We start from the raw sequence: 19211 nt of genomic DNA on the forward strand, positions 1-19211 counted from the left end.
TTCATAGGAGGCAAAGCTACAGAACCAATGTTTCAGGCCTGAGCCTTTCGTCATGGAATGAGCAAAAAAAGGAGGCAGGCGTCTGAATAAAAGGGTTAGGGCAGTTTAAGGATTCCCTATGCCATAAGTGTTCTGTGATTATTAAGGGATGGCCTAAGGCGATATGTGGGTGGAAAGAAAAAGTTTGAAAACCATTGTTTTAATCATTCCAAATTGATTTGTTATGTGCACAGTTTCATAACTCCAAAGGAAATGGGCCAATGATAATTTTTGTGTCGCGTGCCGCCTTAAAACGGCCCCTCCGGCTCGCCGGCCGCCTTAAACCGGCCCCTCCGGCTCGCCGGCCGCCTTGAACCGGCCCCTCCGGCTCGCCGGCCGCCTTGAACCGGCCCCTCCGGCTCGCCGGCCGCCTTGAACCGGCCCCTCCGGCTCGCCGGCCGCCTAGAACCGGCCCCTCCGGCTCGCCGGCCGCCTTGAACCGGCCTCGCCGGCCGCCTTGAACCGGCCTCGCCGGCCGCCTTGAACCGGCCTCGCCGGCCGCCTTGAACCGGCCTCGCCGGCCGCCTTGAACCGGCCTCGCCGGCCGCCTTGAACCGGCCTCGCCGGCCGCCTTGAACCGGCCTCGCCGGCCGCCTTGAACCGGCCTCGCCGGCCGCCTTGAACCGGCCTCGCCGGCCGCCTTGAACCGGCCTCGCCGGCCGCCTTGAACCGGCCTCGCCGGCCGCCTTGAACCGGCCTCGCCGGCCGCCTTGAACCGGCCTCGCCGGCCGCCTTGAACCGGCCTCGCCGGCCGCCTTGAACCGGCCTCGCCGGCCGCCTTGAACCGGCCTCGCCGGCCGCCTTGAACCGGCCTCGCCGGCCGCCTTGAACCGGCCTCGCCGGCCGCCTTGAACCGGCCTCGCCGGCCGCCTTGAACCGGCCTCGCCGGCCGCCTTGAACCGGCCTCGCCGGCCGCCTTGAACCGGCCTCGCCGGCCGCCTTGAACCGGCCTCGCCGGCCGCCTTGAACCGGCCTCGCCGGCCGCCTTGAACCGGCCTCGCCGGCCGCCTTGAACCGGCCTCGCCGGCCGCCTTGAACCGGCCCCGCCGGCCGCCTTGAACCGGCCCCGCCGGCCGCCTTGAACCGGCCCCTCCGGCCGCCTTGAACCGGCCCCTCCGGCCGCCTTGAACCGGCCCCTCCGGCCGCCTTGAACCGGCCCCTCCGGCCGCCTTGAACCGGCCCCTCCGGCCGCCTTGAACCGGCCCCTCCGGCCGCCTTGAACCGGCCCCTCCGGCCGCCTTGAACCGGCCCCTCCGGCCGCCTTGAACCGGCCCCTCCGGCCGCCTTGAACCGGCCCCTCCGGCCGCCTTGAACCGGCCCCTCCGGCCGCCTTGAACCGGCCCCTCCGGCCGCCTTGAACCGGCCCCTCCGGCCGCCTTGAACCGGCCCCTCCGGCCGCCTTGAACCGGCCCCTCCGGCTCGCGGGCCGCCTTGAACCGGCCCCTCCGGCTCGCGGGCCGCCTTGAACCGGCCCCTCCGGCTCGCGGGCCGCCTTGAACCGGCCCCTCCGGCTCGCGGGCCGCCTTGAACCGGCCCCTCCGGCTCGCGGGCCGCCTTGAACCGGCCCCTCCGGCTCGCGGGCCGCCTTGAACCGGCCCCTCCGGCTCGCGGGCCGCCTTGAACCGGCCCCTCCGGCTCGCGGGCCGCCTTGAACCGGCCCCTCCGGCTCGCGGGCCGCCTTGAACCGGCCCCTCCGGCTCGCGGGCCGCCTTGAACCGGCCCCTCCGGCTCGCGGGCCGCCTTGAACCGGCCCCTCCGGCTCGCGGGCCGCCTTGAACCGGCCCCTCCGGCTCGCGGGCCGCCTTGAACCGGCCCCTCCGGCTCGCGGGCCGCCTTGAACCGGCCCCTCCGGCTCGCGGGCCGCCTTGAACCGGCCCCTCCGGCTCGCGGGCCGCCTTGAACCGGCCCCTCCGGCTCGCGGGCCGCCTTGAACCGGCCCCTCCGGCTCGCGGGCCGCCTTGAACCGGCCCCTCCGGCTCGCGGGCCGCCTTGAACCGGCCCCTCCGGCTCGCGGGCCGCCTTGAACCGGCCCCTCCGGCTCGCGGGCCGCCTTGAACCGGCCCCTCCGGCTCGCGGGCCGCCTTGAACCGGCCCCTCCGGCTCGCGGGCCGCCTTGAACCGGCCCCTCCGGCTCGCGGGCCGCCTTGAACCGGCCCCTCCGGCTCGCGGGCCGCCTTGAACCGGCCCCTCCGGCTCGCGGGCCGCCTTGAACCGGCCCCTCCGGCTCGCGGGCCGCCTTGAACCGGCCCCTCCGGCTCGCGGGCCGCCTTGAACCGGCCCCTCCGGCTCGCGGGCCGCCTTGAACCGGCCCCTCCGGCTCGCGGGCCGCCTTGAACCGGCCCCTCCTACTCACAGAACACTTATGGCATAGGGAATACTTAAAGTGGTATGTGTGTGTGGAAAGTAAAAGGTTAGGAACCACTGGGTTAGTGGGTGGGGAGGAGGAGGAGGAGGAACAAGGCCAACAGCTGAGAAAGTAGAAGAGTAAAGCTGAGAATTAATGGGTGTAGTTCTGTTAACGTGGAGCTGGAAGAAAGAAGGCCAGGAGAGGGAAAGTAAGAGATGGGTGGAGCCTGGAATGGAAGCTGGAAAAGTCATTGTTAATGCCATCTGGTTAGAGGGTGCCCAGATGGAATATGAGCTGTTCTGTGTACAGCCCAGCAAGACAATGTTCTTTGCTCCTTGGTGTAAAACATGCAGACGTATAACCAGCCATAACATTGCATATGGACAAACAAAATGTATGTAGGACAAGTATTCATCTATATGAATGGATACATGTTTCATGATCTGAGAATCTTAGATGGTTAGTGTAAGCAGTTTCTTTGGTTGTTCAGCATTCTCACTGCCTGTGGGAAGAAGCAATTCCTCAGCCTGATGGTGCTGGCTCTAATATTGCTTTATCTCTTTCCTGACGGGAGCAACTGAATGATGCTATGTGCAGAGTGGAAGGGGTCCTTAATGATTTTGTGCACATTTTCTTATAGACAACAATCCTGGTAGTTCACGTTGATGGGAGGGAGATTCCAGTGATCCCTCTACCACTCTTGTGGTCCTGTGGATTGACCTCTGGTCCATTTCTCTTCTGCAACTGTACCACATTGTGATGCAGTTGGCCAGGATGCTCTTGATAGAGCTTCTGTAGAAGGTTGACATAAAGATAGCCATGCCTGCTTCAATCTTCTCAGGAAGAGAATAGCTGTTGTGCCTTCTTGACAAGTGCAGTGATGTGTGCTAGTTGAGTGAATGCCAAGGAGCTTGGTGCTCTCCACTACAGAGTTGTTGATGTGTAGTAGAGAGTGGTCCTCCTAAAGTCCATGATCATGTCCTTTGTTTTGTCCTCTCTTGCATCATATCACGAGATTTTCCACCTCTTTTCCATTGTTGTTGCTGATGAAGCCACCTACTGTTGTGTAATCTGCAAATTTGATGACACCATTGGAGCTGGATCTGGTGATGCAGTCGTGGGTTAGTAGCATGAATAGAAGTGGGTTGAGCACACAGCTGTGATGTCCCAGTGCTCGACCTTCTGGACAGACTTGTCTATATTATTGCGGCTGTAATTGGGGAGGAATTGAATGGGGTCGGGGAGGTAGGGGACACAAAACTGGGCAGATGCCAGGAGCCTGTGGAAACTATGCCCTTTGAGCAGAATACGTCCTATAATTTAAATATATTGGGCATCTTTTAAAGTTTGGGGAAAAAAAACTGCTGATTACCTATTTAAGACAGTTTCAAAATGTTAAAGCTGATGAATTGTTTTGGATTACCTCAGTCTTGGTATTGTTTTAGAAGAAAAAAAACTAAACTGTGTATGCTGGAAGTTTGACATAAAACCAGAACGGTAAGGAAATGCTGGAAGCAGAAGAGAAAAATGAGTCATATAGCATGGAATTTAACCTGTTTTCCCTCTGACTATCAAGCATTCATTTGCACCAATTGTACATTAATTGAATTTTGGTTTTTTTCTACAATGATGTGCACCTGAGGAAATTCTGCAGTGTGTATCTTCTGTAATTTTTAACAACTTAAACCATCTTTCTTTGAACAATGTATTAACTACAGCTCTTGGATCATTTTTCCCCCATGAAACACATTGGCTCTCACTTTGCTAGTGTTCTTTTAGTATCAAGTGCTGCCTTTATGTCAGAGTTGTTCTCATCCAGGTAATTTGTCCATGTTTGGACTAAGGCTGCTATGCGATGTGGAGCAGGAGTGATTTAGTAACTGCCAAACTCTATTGATGAAATTGAAACCTACTGAATGAAGTGGGTGGATGTTGAGAAAATGCTTCAGAGTGGGAGAGTCTCAGGCCAGAGAGCATAGCCTCAGAAGAAAAGTGTCCCTTCAAAATAAGGAGAAATTTCTTCAACCAGAGGGTGGTGGGTTTGTTGCTACAGGCAGCTGCGGAGGACATTATTGGGGAGATTTAATATGGAGGATGATGGGTTCTTGATTGATAAGGTGTCACATGTTATGGGGAGAAAGCAAAAAAAATGGGATTGAAAGATGGAATGGCAGAGCAGAATGGCCAAATTATGCTCCTGTCTGTTATAGCAGGTAGAGAGTGTGTGTGTGATATAGGAAAGTGCAATTAAAATGGTTCAAGGTTTGCATTGAGGGTGTTTTGTGACCGAGAGCTAATTTAAATTGGAGGTCTGCTGAAAAGTTCAGTAGTGGGACAGAAGTTGTTCTTGAATGTGGTGGTATATTTTCAAACTTCTCTCTGACAGGAGAGGAGTGAAGAGAGTATGCCCAGGGTGTGGTGGGTCTTTTTAATTATGTTGGCTCCTTTTCTGAGACGGTGAAAAGTATTGGCAGTCATTGGGTGGGAGACTTTATATTAAAAAAAAATCGACTGAGCAGTATTCACAACTGTAATTTTTTTTCTTCTTGTTGTCTTGGGTAAAGCACTTTACGTATCAAGCATCTGGACAAATACTTTCTTGGCCCATCTGTGCAAATGGAGGGCATGCCAAACTTGGCCTTCTGAGGAAGTAGAGGTGAAGTGGTATGCTTTCTTGTTAAATGTTAATATGAACAAATTATTGTAATATTTACACCTAGAAACTTGAAGCTCCCCACTTTAGCACTGTTGATACAGGGAGGTTCACCATCATCACCTCCAGAGATCTGATTTGCTCTGTTTTGCTGGTTTTGAGGGAATAGTTGTCCTGATACTGCCACTAAGGGTATGGAGGGGCTGAAAATAGCAAACTGATTCCTGGAATTGAGTAATGGGCTGGCAACTAAGAAGTTTTAGAAAATAGAAATAGGAGTTGACTGCTCAACTGCTGAAGTTAGCCTTGCCTAACAATATACTGCAATCCTCCCTAATCTGCCTAGGCCTCATTTTCTCTTCTATGTAAGTTCAACAGCCCTCAACTCTTTCACTTTTTAATTATTTATCTGATTCATCTTTACACATTTTGAATAATCTAGCCTCAGCAACTTTTTTTAGTAGAGAAATTTAGACATTTACAAACATCTACTGTGCACTTCAGTTTTGGGGAATGGCAGATCCCCATATTGATATCCCCATCCTGATATTGGATGCTGTTTCTTGGAGTTTGTACTACCTCCCTGTGATCTCTGGCTGCTCCACTTTCCTCCAACATCCCAAAGATGCTGTAAATTTTCTCCAACGTGTACCGTATATACACAAGTAATCTATACTGTGTAAATGTCAACCCCTATTTTTTGGCCCATCATCAGCTCCTGATGCCACAACCATGGTCTCTCACCGAGGCTCGGACCACTGACTCTTGCCTGCTCACCGGACCTCCTGATTGCTGACTTGTCCAGGACCCAGTCGCCTCCCCCCCCCCCCACCCATGAGCTCCCAACATCCCAGTCACTCGCCGGAGCTCCAGACACCCCGACCGCAAACACAGCACTCTCTTGGTTGTGGGGCACCCATTTAAGCTCCCGAATCGCTGAACATTGATTTACCACCACCTGCCCATCCGAGCTCTTGATGCCCCAAATGACACAGATACTTACCACACTCAAAAATAGTATGCATACAATAGTCAACCCTCCAAATTTTACTCTTAAAAATTGATCCACAAAATTTGACTAATACACATGTGTATATGGTAAGTGAGTAATATCCTGTAGGAGGAAATGAGGAGAATATTTTGTTTAAAATGCGTGGTTAATGACCTGTGCAGATTTGATGGGCCATAGGCGTGTTTCAATATTGTATCTTTAATTATATGAATTATGGTCCATAATCTTGTGCCTCCTGTTGTATTCTGTATTTAATTCTGTAACTCTGATTCTGAACTTAAAGAAGGGTGACTTTGAGGGTATGAGACGCGAATTGATTAAGTTCGATTGGCAAATGTTACTTAAAGGATTAACTGTAGAAAGACAATGACAAGCATTTAAGGATCACCTGGATGAAATACAGCGTTTGTTCATCCAGGTTTGGAAAAAGAATAACTCAAGGAGTGTAGTACATCCTTGGATAACAAGGGAAATCAGGGAGAGTATCAAGTATAAAGAGGAAGCATATAGACTAGCCAGGAAAGACAGAATACCAGAGGATTGGGAGAAATTCAGAGTTCTACAGAGGAAGACAAAGGGATTAATCAGGAAAGCCAGAAGAGATTATGAGAGAAAGTTGGCAGGGAACATAAAAAATGACTGCAAAAGTTTTTATAGATATGTAAAGAGAAAGAGACTAGTAAAGACAAATGTGGGTCCCTTGCAGTCAGAAACAGGTGAATTGGTAATGGAGAACAAGGACATGGCAGACCAATTAAATAACTACAGACCAATTAAATAACTACTTTAGTTCAGTCATCACTAGGGAAAATATGAATAATCTTCAGGAAATAATAGGGGACCATGGGGCTAATGTGACGGAAGGACTGGGGAAAATGAGTGTAAGTTATGAGGTTGTGTTGGATAAATTGAAAGGATTAAAGGCAGACAAGTCCCCAAGGCCAGATGGTCTGCATCCCAGAGTGCTAAAGGAAGTAGCCCATGAAATAGTGGATGCATTGTTGATAATTTTTCAAAACTCTTTAGATTCTGGAGTAGTTACTGAGGACTGGAGGGTGGCTAATGTAACTCCACTTTTTAAAAAGAGAGGGAAAGAGAAATCAGGGAATTATTAGCTTGACATCGGTAGAGGGGAAAATATTAGTCAGTTATTAAGGATGTGATTGCGGCACATCTGAAAAGTGGTGAATTCATTGGTCAGAGCCAGCGTGGTTTTAGGAAGGGAAAATCGTGTCTGACTAATCTTATTGAATTTTTTGAGGATGTAACTAGTAGAGTGGATAGGGGAGAACCAGTAGATGTGGTTTACCTGGATTTTCAGAAGGCTTTTGATAAGGTCCCACACAGGAGATTAGTATATAAACTTAAGGCACATGGTATAGGGGATATGGTATTGAGGTGGATAGAGAATTGGTTGACAGATAGGAAGCAAAGAGTAGGAATAAACGGGTACTTTTCGGAATGGCAGTCAGTTACTAATGGGGTCCCACAAAGCTCAGTGCTGGGACCCCAGTTATTTACGATATATATTAATGATTTAGATGAGGAAATAGAAAACAGCACTTCCAAGTTTGCAGACGACACGAAGCTGGGTGGGATTGTGAGCTATGTAGAGGCTGTTAAGAGTGTGCAGGGTGACTTGGACAGGTTGGGTGAGTGGGCAAATGCATTATAATGTGGATGTGTGTGTGGTTATCCACTTTGGAGGAAAGAATGGGAGGGCTGAGTACTATCTTAATGGTGTCCAATTAGGGGAGATGCAAAGAGATCTGGGTGTCGCTGTCCATCAGTCATTAAAAGTGCAGCAAGCAGAATAAAAGGCGAATGGTATGTTGGCGTTCATATCAGAGGATTCGAGTTCAGGAGCAGAGAGGTATTAATGCAGTTGTATAGGGCCTTGGTGAGACCTCACCTGGAGTATTGTTCAGTTTTGGCCTCCTTATCTGAGGAAGAACATCATTGCCATGGAGAGAGTGCAGAAAAGGTTTACTTGATTGATACCAGGGATGACAGGACTTGCATATGAAGAAAGGCTAGAACGACTGGGCTTGTACTTGCTGGAGTTTAGACGATTAAAAGGAGATTTAATAGAAACATTCAAAATTCTTAAGGGTCGTGGGCTAATCAGTGCAGCGCTCCACCAATGACCCTTCCCCGATAAGAATTGGAATCGGTGCATCTGAGGTGGCCACAGCGCATTCAGAGAGGCAAATCTTTAGGCACAAGGGGCGAAGAACCTCTGCCTTTAGACAGGGTTTTCCTGCTTGAAAGTGCCTTGAGCTACATGAGCTTTATTTCTCTTCTGTCTAGAGATGGGCAGTGTTGCTCAGATAGAGGGACATTACCTCACCTAATCATGCTCAATGGCTGTGTGATGTCATGTCTAAACTTGGAGAAGATTAGATGCTCAATTTCTGATTTGAATGTAAATTTTCAAACACTGTGGGGAACCTTTTTGAATTATTTTTATAATCTGATTTGTTATGAAGGTAGAAATGAGGTAATTTATCACCCTGATAAGAATTTAGACTTCCTTTGGCCAAACAGCTTTTTTGGTAGTGGGTTTAGATTTTTAAAAAATAAAAGAATACAATATCAATACAATATAATCTGATTAAAATGTGGAATAAATTATATGATGTAAGGATAATGTATCTTCTGAATTTTAACATGCATCCAAAAATAGAGTACATATGGATATGAAATTTCAATGTTTAAAAAATATTGAAAGAAACCTAAATCAATCCAGTGGAGGGTGAGTTGAGGTTTAATTATGACTATCAATTTCTACTTTTCCCATTCACCACTTCTTTTCAAATCATCCTGATTGATTGCTAAAAGTTGAAAAAGCTTGTATATGGAAATCTTTCATCTAGAAAAAGAATGGGTCCAAATGGAATGGAAATATAGGATGCAACTGAGCAATGGAAAGAATTGAAAGCAAATTAGATGGCTACAATAGAGATATGTAAATAGAATAATAAAGGGGAATGGAAGTGATTAACTTGGATACAGAGTAGCAGCTCGAATCCATATCTAAGAATGCTTAAAATGTGTTTTGGATACCTTAAGGTTACATTGATGTTGAACATAGCATCAATGTGAATTTAAGATAAAACCCTAAAAATTGCTTGGGCTTGGTTGGAGTGGAGTTGGCTTTGTTCAGAATCTGTAGAATGTTGGTTGAATTAATAATGCCATATTGTTGGCAAAGAAATCTGTCAAAGGATAATGGGTCTCAACTGTAGACTGTTTGCACAGATGTAGTCTCATGAGTGTTTTCAGTATTTTCTAATTTTGTTTTACATTTCCAGTATCTGCAGATTTTGATCATTTATTAAGATAGGATGTGTATCAAAACTTGAGAATCCAAATTAATTGTAAGGGTAAAAATTACAATGCTTGTGGTCAGATTTCTTCTGTTTATACCCATTCGTAATAGACTTGTGTGACAGTTTTGTATCTTAATGCTTAATTCAAAGATGACCCAAGATTCATCAAGCTACAGGAGGCCTTTTGAACCTAGCTTGTGCTCTGCAGACCAATACAACCTATTCTATTTTGGTTTATTCCTTGCAAGTTATTACCCTTGGTATCTATCCATTTTGATTGTAAAAGTCCATCTTCGTTGAATATTTCCAACCTCCACCCTACCTTCCCAACCAATGCCATTTGGTTAGCAAACCTTTTCCCCTTTAGGAGGAAGAAGTTAAAACTTTTGGTATTTAATATTGTCCTGCAAATGTTTGTACACTTTTTTTAGAACTTTTCATCAAAACCACTTATTAATACCCACAAAGGACTGCAGTTTTGCATGACAGGTCAATAAATTTCTAAAAAATACATTATCTTTTCATGTCACTTAATTGAAGCTTGTTTGAATTGTTCTGTTTTAATTTGGCTGTATGTAATGATAATATTTGCAAGCAGGAAGCTGAAAGGATTTGGCGAGTCACAACATCCATGGAAAGAAATGGTCAGTCGACGTTTTGGGTTGGGACCCTTTTTTTGACATGATCAAGCTTGGTGACTGCATCACTATCAATTTTGTCTATTTAATTGTGTAACCATCTCCACTTCTGAAGAAAGTGGCCTGTTTTATCTTGCAAGAAACTGCTATATTTTCTATTTCCTGTTCATCAGACTTGAATAAATTGACTGCAACTCAATAGACAATATGCTATGAGTTGTACTGGTGTCGCCTTTGACACATTGACTGCCATATTGTTGTCAATAGTTTTGATGGACATTAACTATTCATTTGTTGGTCAGTAGTTATATTTGTAATGTATTGTTAATGTAATGTACAGTTCTGTTGCCTATGGCATTATAAATTGTGATGTTACAACTTAAATTTTTCTTATTTACCAGTGGGGATTTTTTGTGATACAGCACAGTAACAAGCCCTTGCAGCCCATGAGCTAGTGCTACCTTAAATAACCAATTTGTGACCAATTAACTTGCCAACCCTGTGCATATTATTGAGGGTGGAAGGAAACTGGAGCACAGCAAAAATGGACGTGGGGAGAATATGCAAACTATTTGCAGACAGTGCCAGATTTGAACCAGTGTTGCTGGCATTATAACAGCATTGCACTAATTGCTATGCTTACTTCCTACTTCTGGAAAGTAATCATACCAAATATTAACTTTTACTTTAATATTACAAGTGCTTCCTTGAATATATTCTTTTTTGTGTTTTCAGGACCTGCTTATTGCCCACCTTTTGTGAGCTGCTTTAGTCACTATAAATTTTGACATTGTAACAGTTGAGCAGCTTTTGGCTGCTTTGCTAAAGTTTGAATTCTAATATTGTATCTTGTTCTAAGCACATGGATGGGGTTAATCTTGTCCTGTAGAAACATTACATTTGGTCGTCTTTCGTCGTGCAAATTGGTCATGCTGTCCAAAAAGGCAAAATGATTTTTTTTCCATCATTACTAGTTAGGATATGATTAAAATATCAAGAATTTTAGCATGGTGATCTTCCTCTGCTTGAATGAACATTTTTGATTTTTAAAAGAAAAAATGTGTACCACTTCCCTGAAATTTTCTGCTGATGCTTTCAACCTTGTTGGAAGAATCCTTTATGCTTATTAAATATCATAGACAAAAGGAGCTTCAAAATTTCTCCTCCCATTACATGGGATGGATATTTCAAATGGTTGCTTGCCCGGCTTGCTGTAAAGTTTATTATTGCAGGTTCTATAATCTGACAGAGGATTGGGGCTGGATAATGATCTGATATTGAATTCTTCACAATCCCATATAGTAGCTTTTGCTTCTCTGATTGCCATTAGGGCCAGACTAATGAAATGGACCCTCCCACTCACACTAAATGGCTGTCTGATACAATGACTTGTTTGTCTTTAGAAAAAAATAATTTTTCACTACTGTAATGAATGTAAATTTTATTTCTTCATGGGGTTCCTTAATTATTTCCCAAATTTGTAAGCTTTTTTGAATATTTTAAGATTTTCACCAGAAATGCTGTAATCAGAATTAATATAGTAATACAGGTTCCAAAAGAAACAAATTTAAAAAAATTACACACATGATGGTATTCACCCCACCCCAAAACCCCCTCCGTCAAAATAGTTAATTTAAAAGATATAGCTATCTAAACATGGAAAGAGGAAGGAAAAGAAAAATTTCAGGATTGGATAGAGAGATGTCATCTAACACAAAAGTTCTTCAATACAATTCAATCTAACACAAAAGTTCTTCAATACAATTCAGAGGAGAATCTTGCAGGTCTAAAGGCATAGAAAGGACATTATTACAAATTTAAACCTAATATTTCAGTGTACTAGTGCCAAATTTGCAAAATATAAACATAGTCTATTTAATTCTCAAGCTATAATAATTTTTTTCCAAAGGAATGCAACTTGGAATTTCTGCTTGCCATTTTGGCATACCTAAAAGTATATTTGATTTCCAAGTAATTGCAGTACATTTCCTCACCACTCTAACACTACTTTAACAAATTCTAATTGATATATTGATAGTTTTAATTTAAGTCTTGTTCCTTCAATATTTCCTAATAAAATAAGTCCAGATTTTGCGGAAAAGCAATTCCTGAAACTTGTTCCAAAAAATTCTGTAAATCTATTCAAGAAGGTCTTGCATTAGGACAAGACTAAGTTGAATCCAAGTTCCTAAATCTTCACCACACCTAAAGCATTGATCTGATAAATCTGATTTTAATCTGTTCAATTTTTGTGGTGTAAGATATAGCTGATGTAGAAAATTATACTAAACTGATCTATCTTATATTAATAGTATTGGTCATACAATCACTACATAAATCCCATATTTGCTCATCAATTACAATATTCAGATCTATTTCCCAACTCTGTCTAGATTTGAGCTCCTCATTTAGACGTTCCTTTTGTAATAAAGAATATATCATAAAGTAAACTTTTTAACAATTCCTCTCCCTATAAGAAGTTCTACTTCAGAACAACTAGTCAATGACATGGTTGGTCATAACTTATCCCTCAAATATGGTCTTGGTGGGAAATAACAAAAAAGAGTGTTGTGAGTTGTACCATATTTATTTCTCAATTGCCCAAATGACATTAGTTGACCCCTTTCATACCAATCTTCAATATTTACAATCTCCTTACAAAATCAAATATCAAAAAATTGATTGTCCAATTGAAAAATATGAGAATTTTGAATTAAAGGTATTAGGTAATTTTTACATCTTACACCAATTTCATCATTTATTTTATACCAAATATTAATCAAATGTTCAATAATGGTGTATCTTCATCACCAACTATTGATTTTGGTTCCCACTTGTATATAAATTCTTCAGCTTTTCTCTCTCTAATTTTATTCAATTCTATTTTAACCTATGCCAATTTTTTTCTATTCTTCAAAAAAAATAAGCAAGAAATCTCATTTGTGCTGCTTGACAATAATTTTCAAATTAGGAAGCTGTAGGACTCCCAATTTATATTTCCATGTTAACTTCTCTATTTTAAAAACTCTTGACATTTTACCTTTCCAGAGGAATTTCCATACATATTTTAATTATTAAAATAAATTGAGGTATTAAAATGGGTCATATTTTGAAAAGATGTTGTATACTTGAGAATATATTCATCTTAATACAGTTAACCCTTCCCATCAAAGTTATAGGTAAGTTGATCCATTTTAAAAATCTCCCTCAATATTTTAAAGTAATGGCAAATAATTCAATTTGTATAGATTTTTCAAATTATTATCCATATGAATATCTAAGTATTTAATATCCTCTTTTGGCCACTTAAGCAGAGTATTGCATATAATCACCTTCTATTAATGATATAATTTCACTTTTCAGGTTATAAAATAAAATGGAATAACTTTCCCATATTCTTCCAATTTAACAAATAATTTTTATAAAGGTGTGTCAGGCTCAGTCAAGAATATTAAAACATCATGTGCAAATAAACTAATTTTATGTTCTTGACCTACCCTAAATCCCTTGATTTCCAAATCACTCCAAATTGCTTGAGCAAGAGGTTCTGTAGCTAAAATAAACAAAGCTGGAGATAAAGGGAATCCATGTCTATTTGATCTCACTAATTGAAACAATGCTGATATTTGTCCATTAGTCACTACTTTAGCTTTAGGAGTATTATACAGTGCTCTAATCCAATTTACAAAATTCAATCCAGATCCAATCTATTTCCAACACCTTAAACAAAAAATCCCATTCCAATCCATCAAACGCCTTTTCTGCATCTAAAACCGCTGCAACACTCAAATCAGCTTTTTTTTGTGCTTGATCAATTATAGTAAGTAATCTCGCGATATTTCCTGATTACAAAACCTGTTTGATCCATTTTTATTAATTTAGACAACGTTTTAGTCATTCTGTTTGCCAAAAATTTTGCAACAATGTTATAATATGCATTTTATAATGAAATAGGTCTATAAGTTGAAGGTTTTAAAGGATCTCACTTTTTTAGGAATCACTAATTATTTGCCATAAGAAATTATTCTGGGTATGGGTTTCCAAAGCCTGATCTAATACTTGCATAAATATAGGAATTAATAAATCTTTAATTTTTAATAAAATTCAGACAGAAATTAATCTTGTCCCAGAGATTTATTTCTCTGTAATGAACCCATGGCTTCCCTCAACCTCTTCCTCTGTAAAAGGAACATACAACTCTTTTTCCTAACTTAGTCTAGGCAGCATCATCTATGATATTTTTACTTTAAAGATTTCAAACTATATAATTTCAAATACATTTTTTAATGATTTGTTTATTTCTTGAGGCTTATAAATGACTGTTAGTATCCTTTCTAGTTGTATTGATTACTCTCAAAGTCGATTCAGCCTTTAATTGCCAAACTAATACTTTGTGATCTCTCACCTAATTTGTAATATTTTTGTTTTGTTCTTGTAATTTTTCTTTCTATTTTTTGCAATGTATTAATTATACTGAAGTTTTTTTTATTAATTGTCTACATTTATCTACAGAACCCTGTTTTTGAAGATCCTTTTCCAAAACTGTTATTTATCTTTCTAATTGATCAATCTCTCTCATACACTACTTTTCAATTTTATAAGTAAAACTTAGAATTTGACCTCTTAAATACACTTTTAAAGCATCCCATATGATAAACTTATCATTTACCGAGTTCAAATTTGTATCACAAAATGTTTGAATTTGTGTTTGAATACACTCTCAAATACTTTTCAATAATAAAGAATTCAATCTCCATTTATAAATCTTTGCCTTTTTGGGCATTTCTATCATTATTTAGCAAATGCAAATGATTAGATAAAATCTTCACTTTATAATCAGCTTCAAGAATCCAAGCTTGCATTTGTGCTGAAATTTAAAAAAAAGAATCAATTCTAGAATAGGAATCATACCGACTTGGAAAAAAGAAGAATAATGTTTTCCTTTTGGACGAATCCTCCTCCATATATCTATTCAATTCAAGTCTTTCATCAAAACCATTGTAGCTTTGGCTGCTTTTGTTCTCATTGTTACTAGAGTAGATCTATCAAACAATGGATTGAAGCAAAAATTAAAATCCCCTCCAATTAAAATATTCCCATGTGCCTCTGCTAGATTAAGAAATGTTTCTTGAATAAACTTATCAATATTTGGAGCATACAAACTTAAAGTCCAGAATTCAGAAAATATTTGGCAGTGTACCATAGACTGCTGGGTTTATCACAGCATTTTGAATTTTAATTGGAAGATCCTATTTAAAAAAAAATCAAATTGCAACTCCTCTTGCCTTAAAATTAAATGAAGAAGCCACTGCATGTCCAGCCCAATCCCTTTTTAATTTCAAATGATCTTTTTCAATTAAATGTTTCTTGAAGAAAGGCCATATTAACTCCATTTTCTAAATACATGTTAAGACACCCTTTTTGTTCCATTTAACCCATTAACATTAAAATTTACAAACTTCATTACTTGATAAGATTTAATCAATCTCCCTCCATCACCTCCCCCTGCAAGTCTCCTCTATTTCCAGTAAGTAATATTTTATGTGCCAGTATGCATCTCCTTCAGCAATCCAAATAGAAGAAAAACTACAAATAAAGATACAAAGAATATATACTCCCATCTTATAACAATATTCATATAAAAGAAAACCCTCCCCATATGTGTTGTTTAAATATGCAACACTACCTCCCTGCACTTTATGGGTTATGACCAAAGTCACAAAAACACGCAATCCCACAGCAATCAGCACTCCTCCTAACTCCCTTGGTACATTTAATATATAAATTTTAATTAATTACCTACAATCAAAATAACTTCCTGGAAATCAAAAAGGAAGAGAGATTTAAAAAAAAAGAAAAATTCTTTTTTTTTCTATTCTACAAACTTTCCCTTTTTCAATAATTATGAAATAGAGGGAAAAAACAAATAGTTCATCCCATCAAAGATACAGAATGGGGAACGTGAATTAGAGGAACAAATTAGTAGGCAGATAGCAGATATTTGTAATAAGCACAGGGTAGTGATTGTGGGGGATTTTAATTTTCCGAATATTGATGGGGAAACCCATTCCGTGAAAGGGCTGGATGGGGTTGGAGTTTGTAAAATGTGTGCAGGATAGCTTTTTACATCAATATGTGGAGGTACCAACTCGAGAGGGAGCTGTGTTGGATTTACTGTTGGGAATGAGATGGGTCAGGTGACAGGTATGTGTGGGGAAGCACTTTGGGTCCAGTGATCATGGTGCCATTAGCTTCAAGGTAATTATGGAAAAAGATAGGCCTGGGCCCAGAGTTGAAGTTTTTGAGTGGGGAAGAGCTAGGTTTGAGAAGATGCGAAATGATTTACAAGGGGTGGATTGGGACAATTTGTTTTCTGGGAAGGATGTAATAGAGAAATGGAGGGTCTTTTAAAGGAGAGGTTTTAAGAGTACAAAATCTTTATAAACCTGTTAGGTTGAAAGGTCAGGTCAAAAGTTTGAGAGAGCCATGATTCTCAAGGGATATTGGAAACTTGGTTCAAAAAAAGAGGGAGTATTACAATAAATATAAGAAACAGGGGAAAAAAGGAGATGTTTGGGTACTATCTAGAATGTAAAAAGAATCTTAAGAAAGAAATTAGAAAAACTAAAAGAAGGTATGAGGTGGCTATAGCAAGCAGGGTGAAAATAAATCCAAAGGGTTTCTACAAATATATAAATAGCAAAAGGAAAGTGAGAGATAAAATTGGTCCAATAGAGAATCAGAAAGGACAAATGTGTGTGGAGCCAAAAGAGATGGGGGAGGTCTTGAACAATTTATTTTCCTCAGTATTTACTGAAGAGAAGGATATTGAACTGTGCACGGTAAAGGAAGCAAAGGGGGTATATATGGAGACTGTAGTGACTAAGAAAGAGGTAGTATTGGAGCTTTTGAAACATATAAAGGTGGATGTCTCCAGGTCCTGGCAGGATTTCCCCCAGGACCTTGAGAGAAGTTAGTGAGGAAATAGCGGAGGCTCTGGCAGTGATTTTTATTTTCAAATGTCATTAGAGACGGTTATAGTGCTGGAGGATTGGCGTGTTGCACATGTGGTTCCTTTGTTTAAAAAGGGTTCAAGGAGCAAGCCTAGCAATTATCAGCCTGTAAGTTTGACGTCTGTGGTAGGTAAATTGATGGAAAGCGTTCTTAGAGAGTATATGTATATGGAGGGACAGGGTCTGATCAGGAGGACAAGGTCTGATCAGGAACACTCAACATGGATTTGTGCGTGGAAGGTTGTGTTTGACCAATCTTATTGAATTTTTTTGAAGAGGTGACTAGGAATGTTGATGAGGGTAGAGCAGTGGATGTTATTTATATGGACTTCAGTAAGGCCTTTGATAAGGTTCCGCGTGGGCAGAAAGATGGCAGATGGAGGTGTGAGGTGCTTCATTTTGGAAAGAACAATCAAAGCAAGACATGTGTGGTAAATGGGAGGGCATTGAAGAATGCAGTGGAGCAGAAAGATCTAGGAATAATGGTGCATTGTTCCCTGAAGGCAGGAGCGCATGTGGATAGGGTGGTGAAGAAGGCCTTTAGTATGCTTGCCGAAATAAATCAGTGCATAGAATCTAGGAGTTGAGAAGTTATGATGAAACTGTACAAGGCATCGGTGAGGACAAATTTAGAGTACTGTGTGCAGTTCTGGTCACCGATAGAAAGAGAAGATTTACAAAAATGTTGCCTGGGTTTCAGCATCTGGAATACAAGGAGAGATTGAGCAAATTAAGTCTTTATTCATTGGAACTTAGAAGGCTGAGAGGGGATTTGATAGAGGTGTTTAAGATAATGAGAGGGGTAGATAAGAGTTGATGTGGAAAGGCTTTTCCCATTGAGAGTAGGAGAGATGGATACAAGAGGTTATGGGTTGAGAGTTGACAGGCAAAAGTTTAGGAGTAACATGAGGGTGATCTTCTTCACTCAGAGTGGTTACTGTGTGGAATGGGAGGGGTCAATTTTGTCATTTAAGAAAGAGTTGGATAAGTATATGGATGGGAGGGAGATGGAGGGATATGGGCAAAGTGCTGGTAAGTGGGATTAGAGGAGGGTACTTGCATCAGTGCAGACTAGAAGGGCCAAATTGGCCTGTGTCTGTGCTGTAATTGTTATATGGTTATATCTTCTTGGAGCTGCACTCTAGGGAGACAAAGCAAATTCTTCTGCTTGAGCAAAGTTAGAAAAGGATCTATTTTGGTCTCCAGGCACAAAAATCTTAAAAGCTGCAGGGTAGCAAAGAACAAATTTATAACCTTTATCAAAAATAACTTTCTTAGCTTGGATTTAATTTTTAACTTCAATAAATCTTCACTTCGATCAGGGTAGAATAAAATTCTATCTCCTTCCTGTTGTAACAGGCCTTGCATTTCCATTGCCTCTCTCACAGCAAGACTTAAAACCTCCTCTTTGTCTTGATAATGCAGGAATTTAATTAATATAGAAAGATGTCTTTGATTTGGAAGAGGCTTTGGTCTCAGCCCTGTGAGCTCTTGCAATTTCAGTTTGATTTTCAAAATTTTGCTCTCCCAAAACTTCAGGAATCCAACTTTAAAAAAAAAATGAATTGCATCAGGACTTTCATTTTCTTCCGAAAGGCCGACTATTTTAATATTATTTCATTGGCTGAAGTTCTCCAGTGCATCCACTTTCTCTAAGCTTTTGATTCTCTGTAATTAAACCAGTAGTTGTATTTTCCACAGTTAATATCCTGTCTTCAACATGTACTCTTGTAATTTTCTCATCCATTGTATCCAACCTCTTTATTTTATACACAACATTTAAAACTTTATTGGTTTCCGTTTTCATTTCTTCTTTCATTTCTGCCTTCATTTCTTTCATTTCAGTCTTCAATCCTTCTTTCATTACTTGAAACTGGTTCATAATAGTTGTGGTTAATTTTTCTACTTCAGGCTGTGAAGTAATTTTAGTTTCAATTACTTCCTCTTCCTGTTGTTGTTGTTCTTCTTCTTCTCCTTCTTCATCTTCAGCCATTGATCCTCCTCTGGAGCCTGACTCTTCATCAGGCATTGAGGTAGAGGTTCCTGACTTCTCAATACTTTGATGTCTTATTCCCAGTTATGCACATGCACGGTTCAGTTCTGGGTTCCTCTCCGACGCCATCTCTTTGTTGTTGCGGATGGGATATGCTGATAGAGGGCTTTTCAAAAGGATCACT

General features: G+C 41.4%; 2 protein-coding genes across 5 annotated transcripts in view; one reads left to right on the top strand and one right to left on the bottom strand.

Annotated features, from left to right (window-relative positions):
* The window catches only part of marchf7 (membrane-associated ring finger (C3HC4) 7), a 69654-nt gene that overhangs the window by 507 nt on the left and 49936 nt on the right, over positions 1-19211 (top strand). The gene's annotated exons all lie outside the window — the stretch shown is intronic.
* On the bottom strand, positions 236-19063 carry col9a1a (collagen, type IX, alpha 1a). Its single transcript, XM_069936230.1, has 2 exons — positions 18792-19063; positions 236-2384 (listed from the first exon to the last, which is right to left on the bottom strand). Exons 1-2 carry the CDS (start codon positions 19061-19063, stop codon positions 236-238), a joined length of 2421 nt encoding a protein of 806 aa, XP_069792331.1.

The sequence above is a fragment of the Narcine bancroftii genome, chromosome 4, assembly GCF_036971445.1.
Source record: "Narcine bancroftii isolate sNarBan1 chromosome 4, sNarBan1.hap1, whole genome shotgun sequence".
In the NCBI taxonomy this organism is placed as follows: domain Eukaryota; kingdom Metazoa; phylum Chordata; class Chondrichthyes; order Torpediniformes; family Narcinidae; genus Narcine; species Narcine bancroftii.

What these genes read in the sequence shown, in the direction of transcription:
- col9a1a (XM_069936230.1), bottom strand. Translation starts at nt 19,063, where the DNA reads ATGCCTGATGAAGAGTCAGGCTCCAGAGGAGGATCAATGGCTGAAGAT. An exon ending in GTTGTGTATAAAATAAAGAG is followed by an intron (nt 2,385 to 18,791) that starts GTTGGATACAAT and finishes TTCTGTGAGTAG; the next exon opens with GAGGGGCCGGTTCAAGGCGG.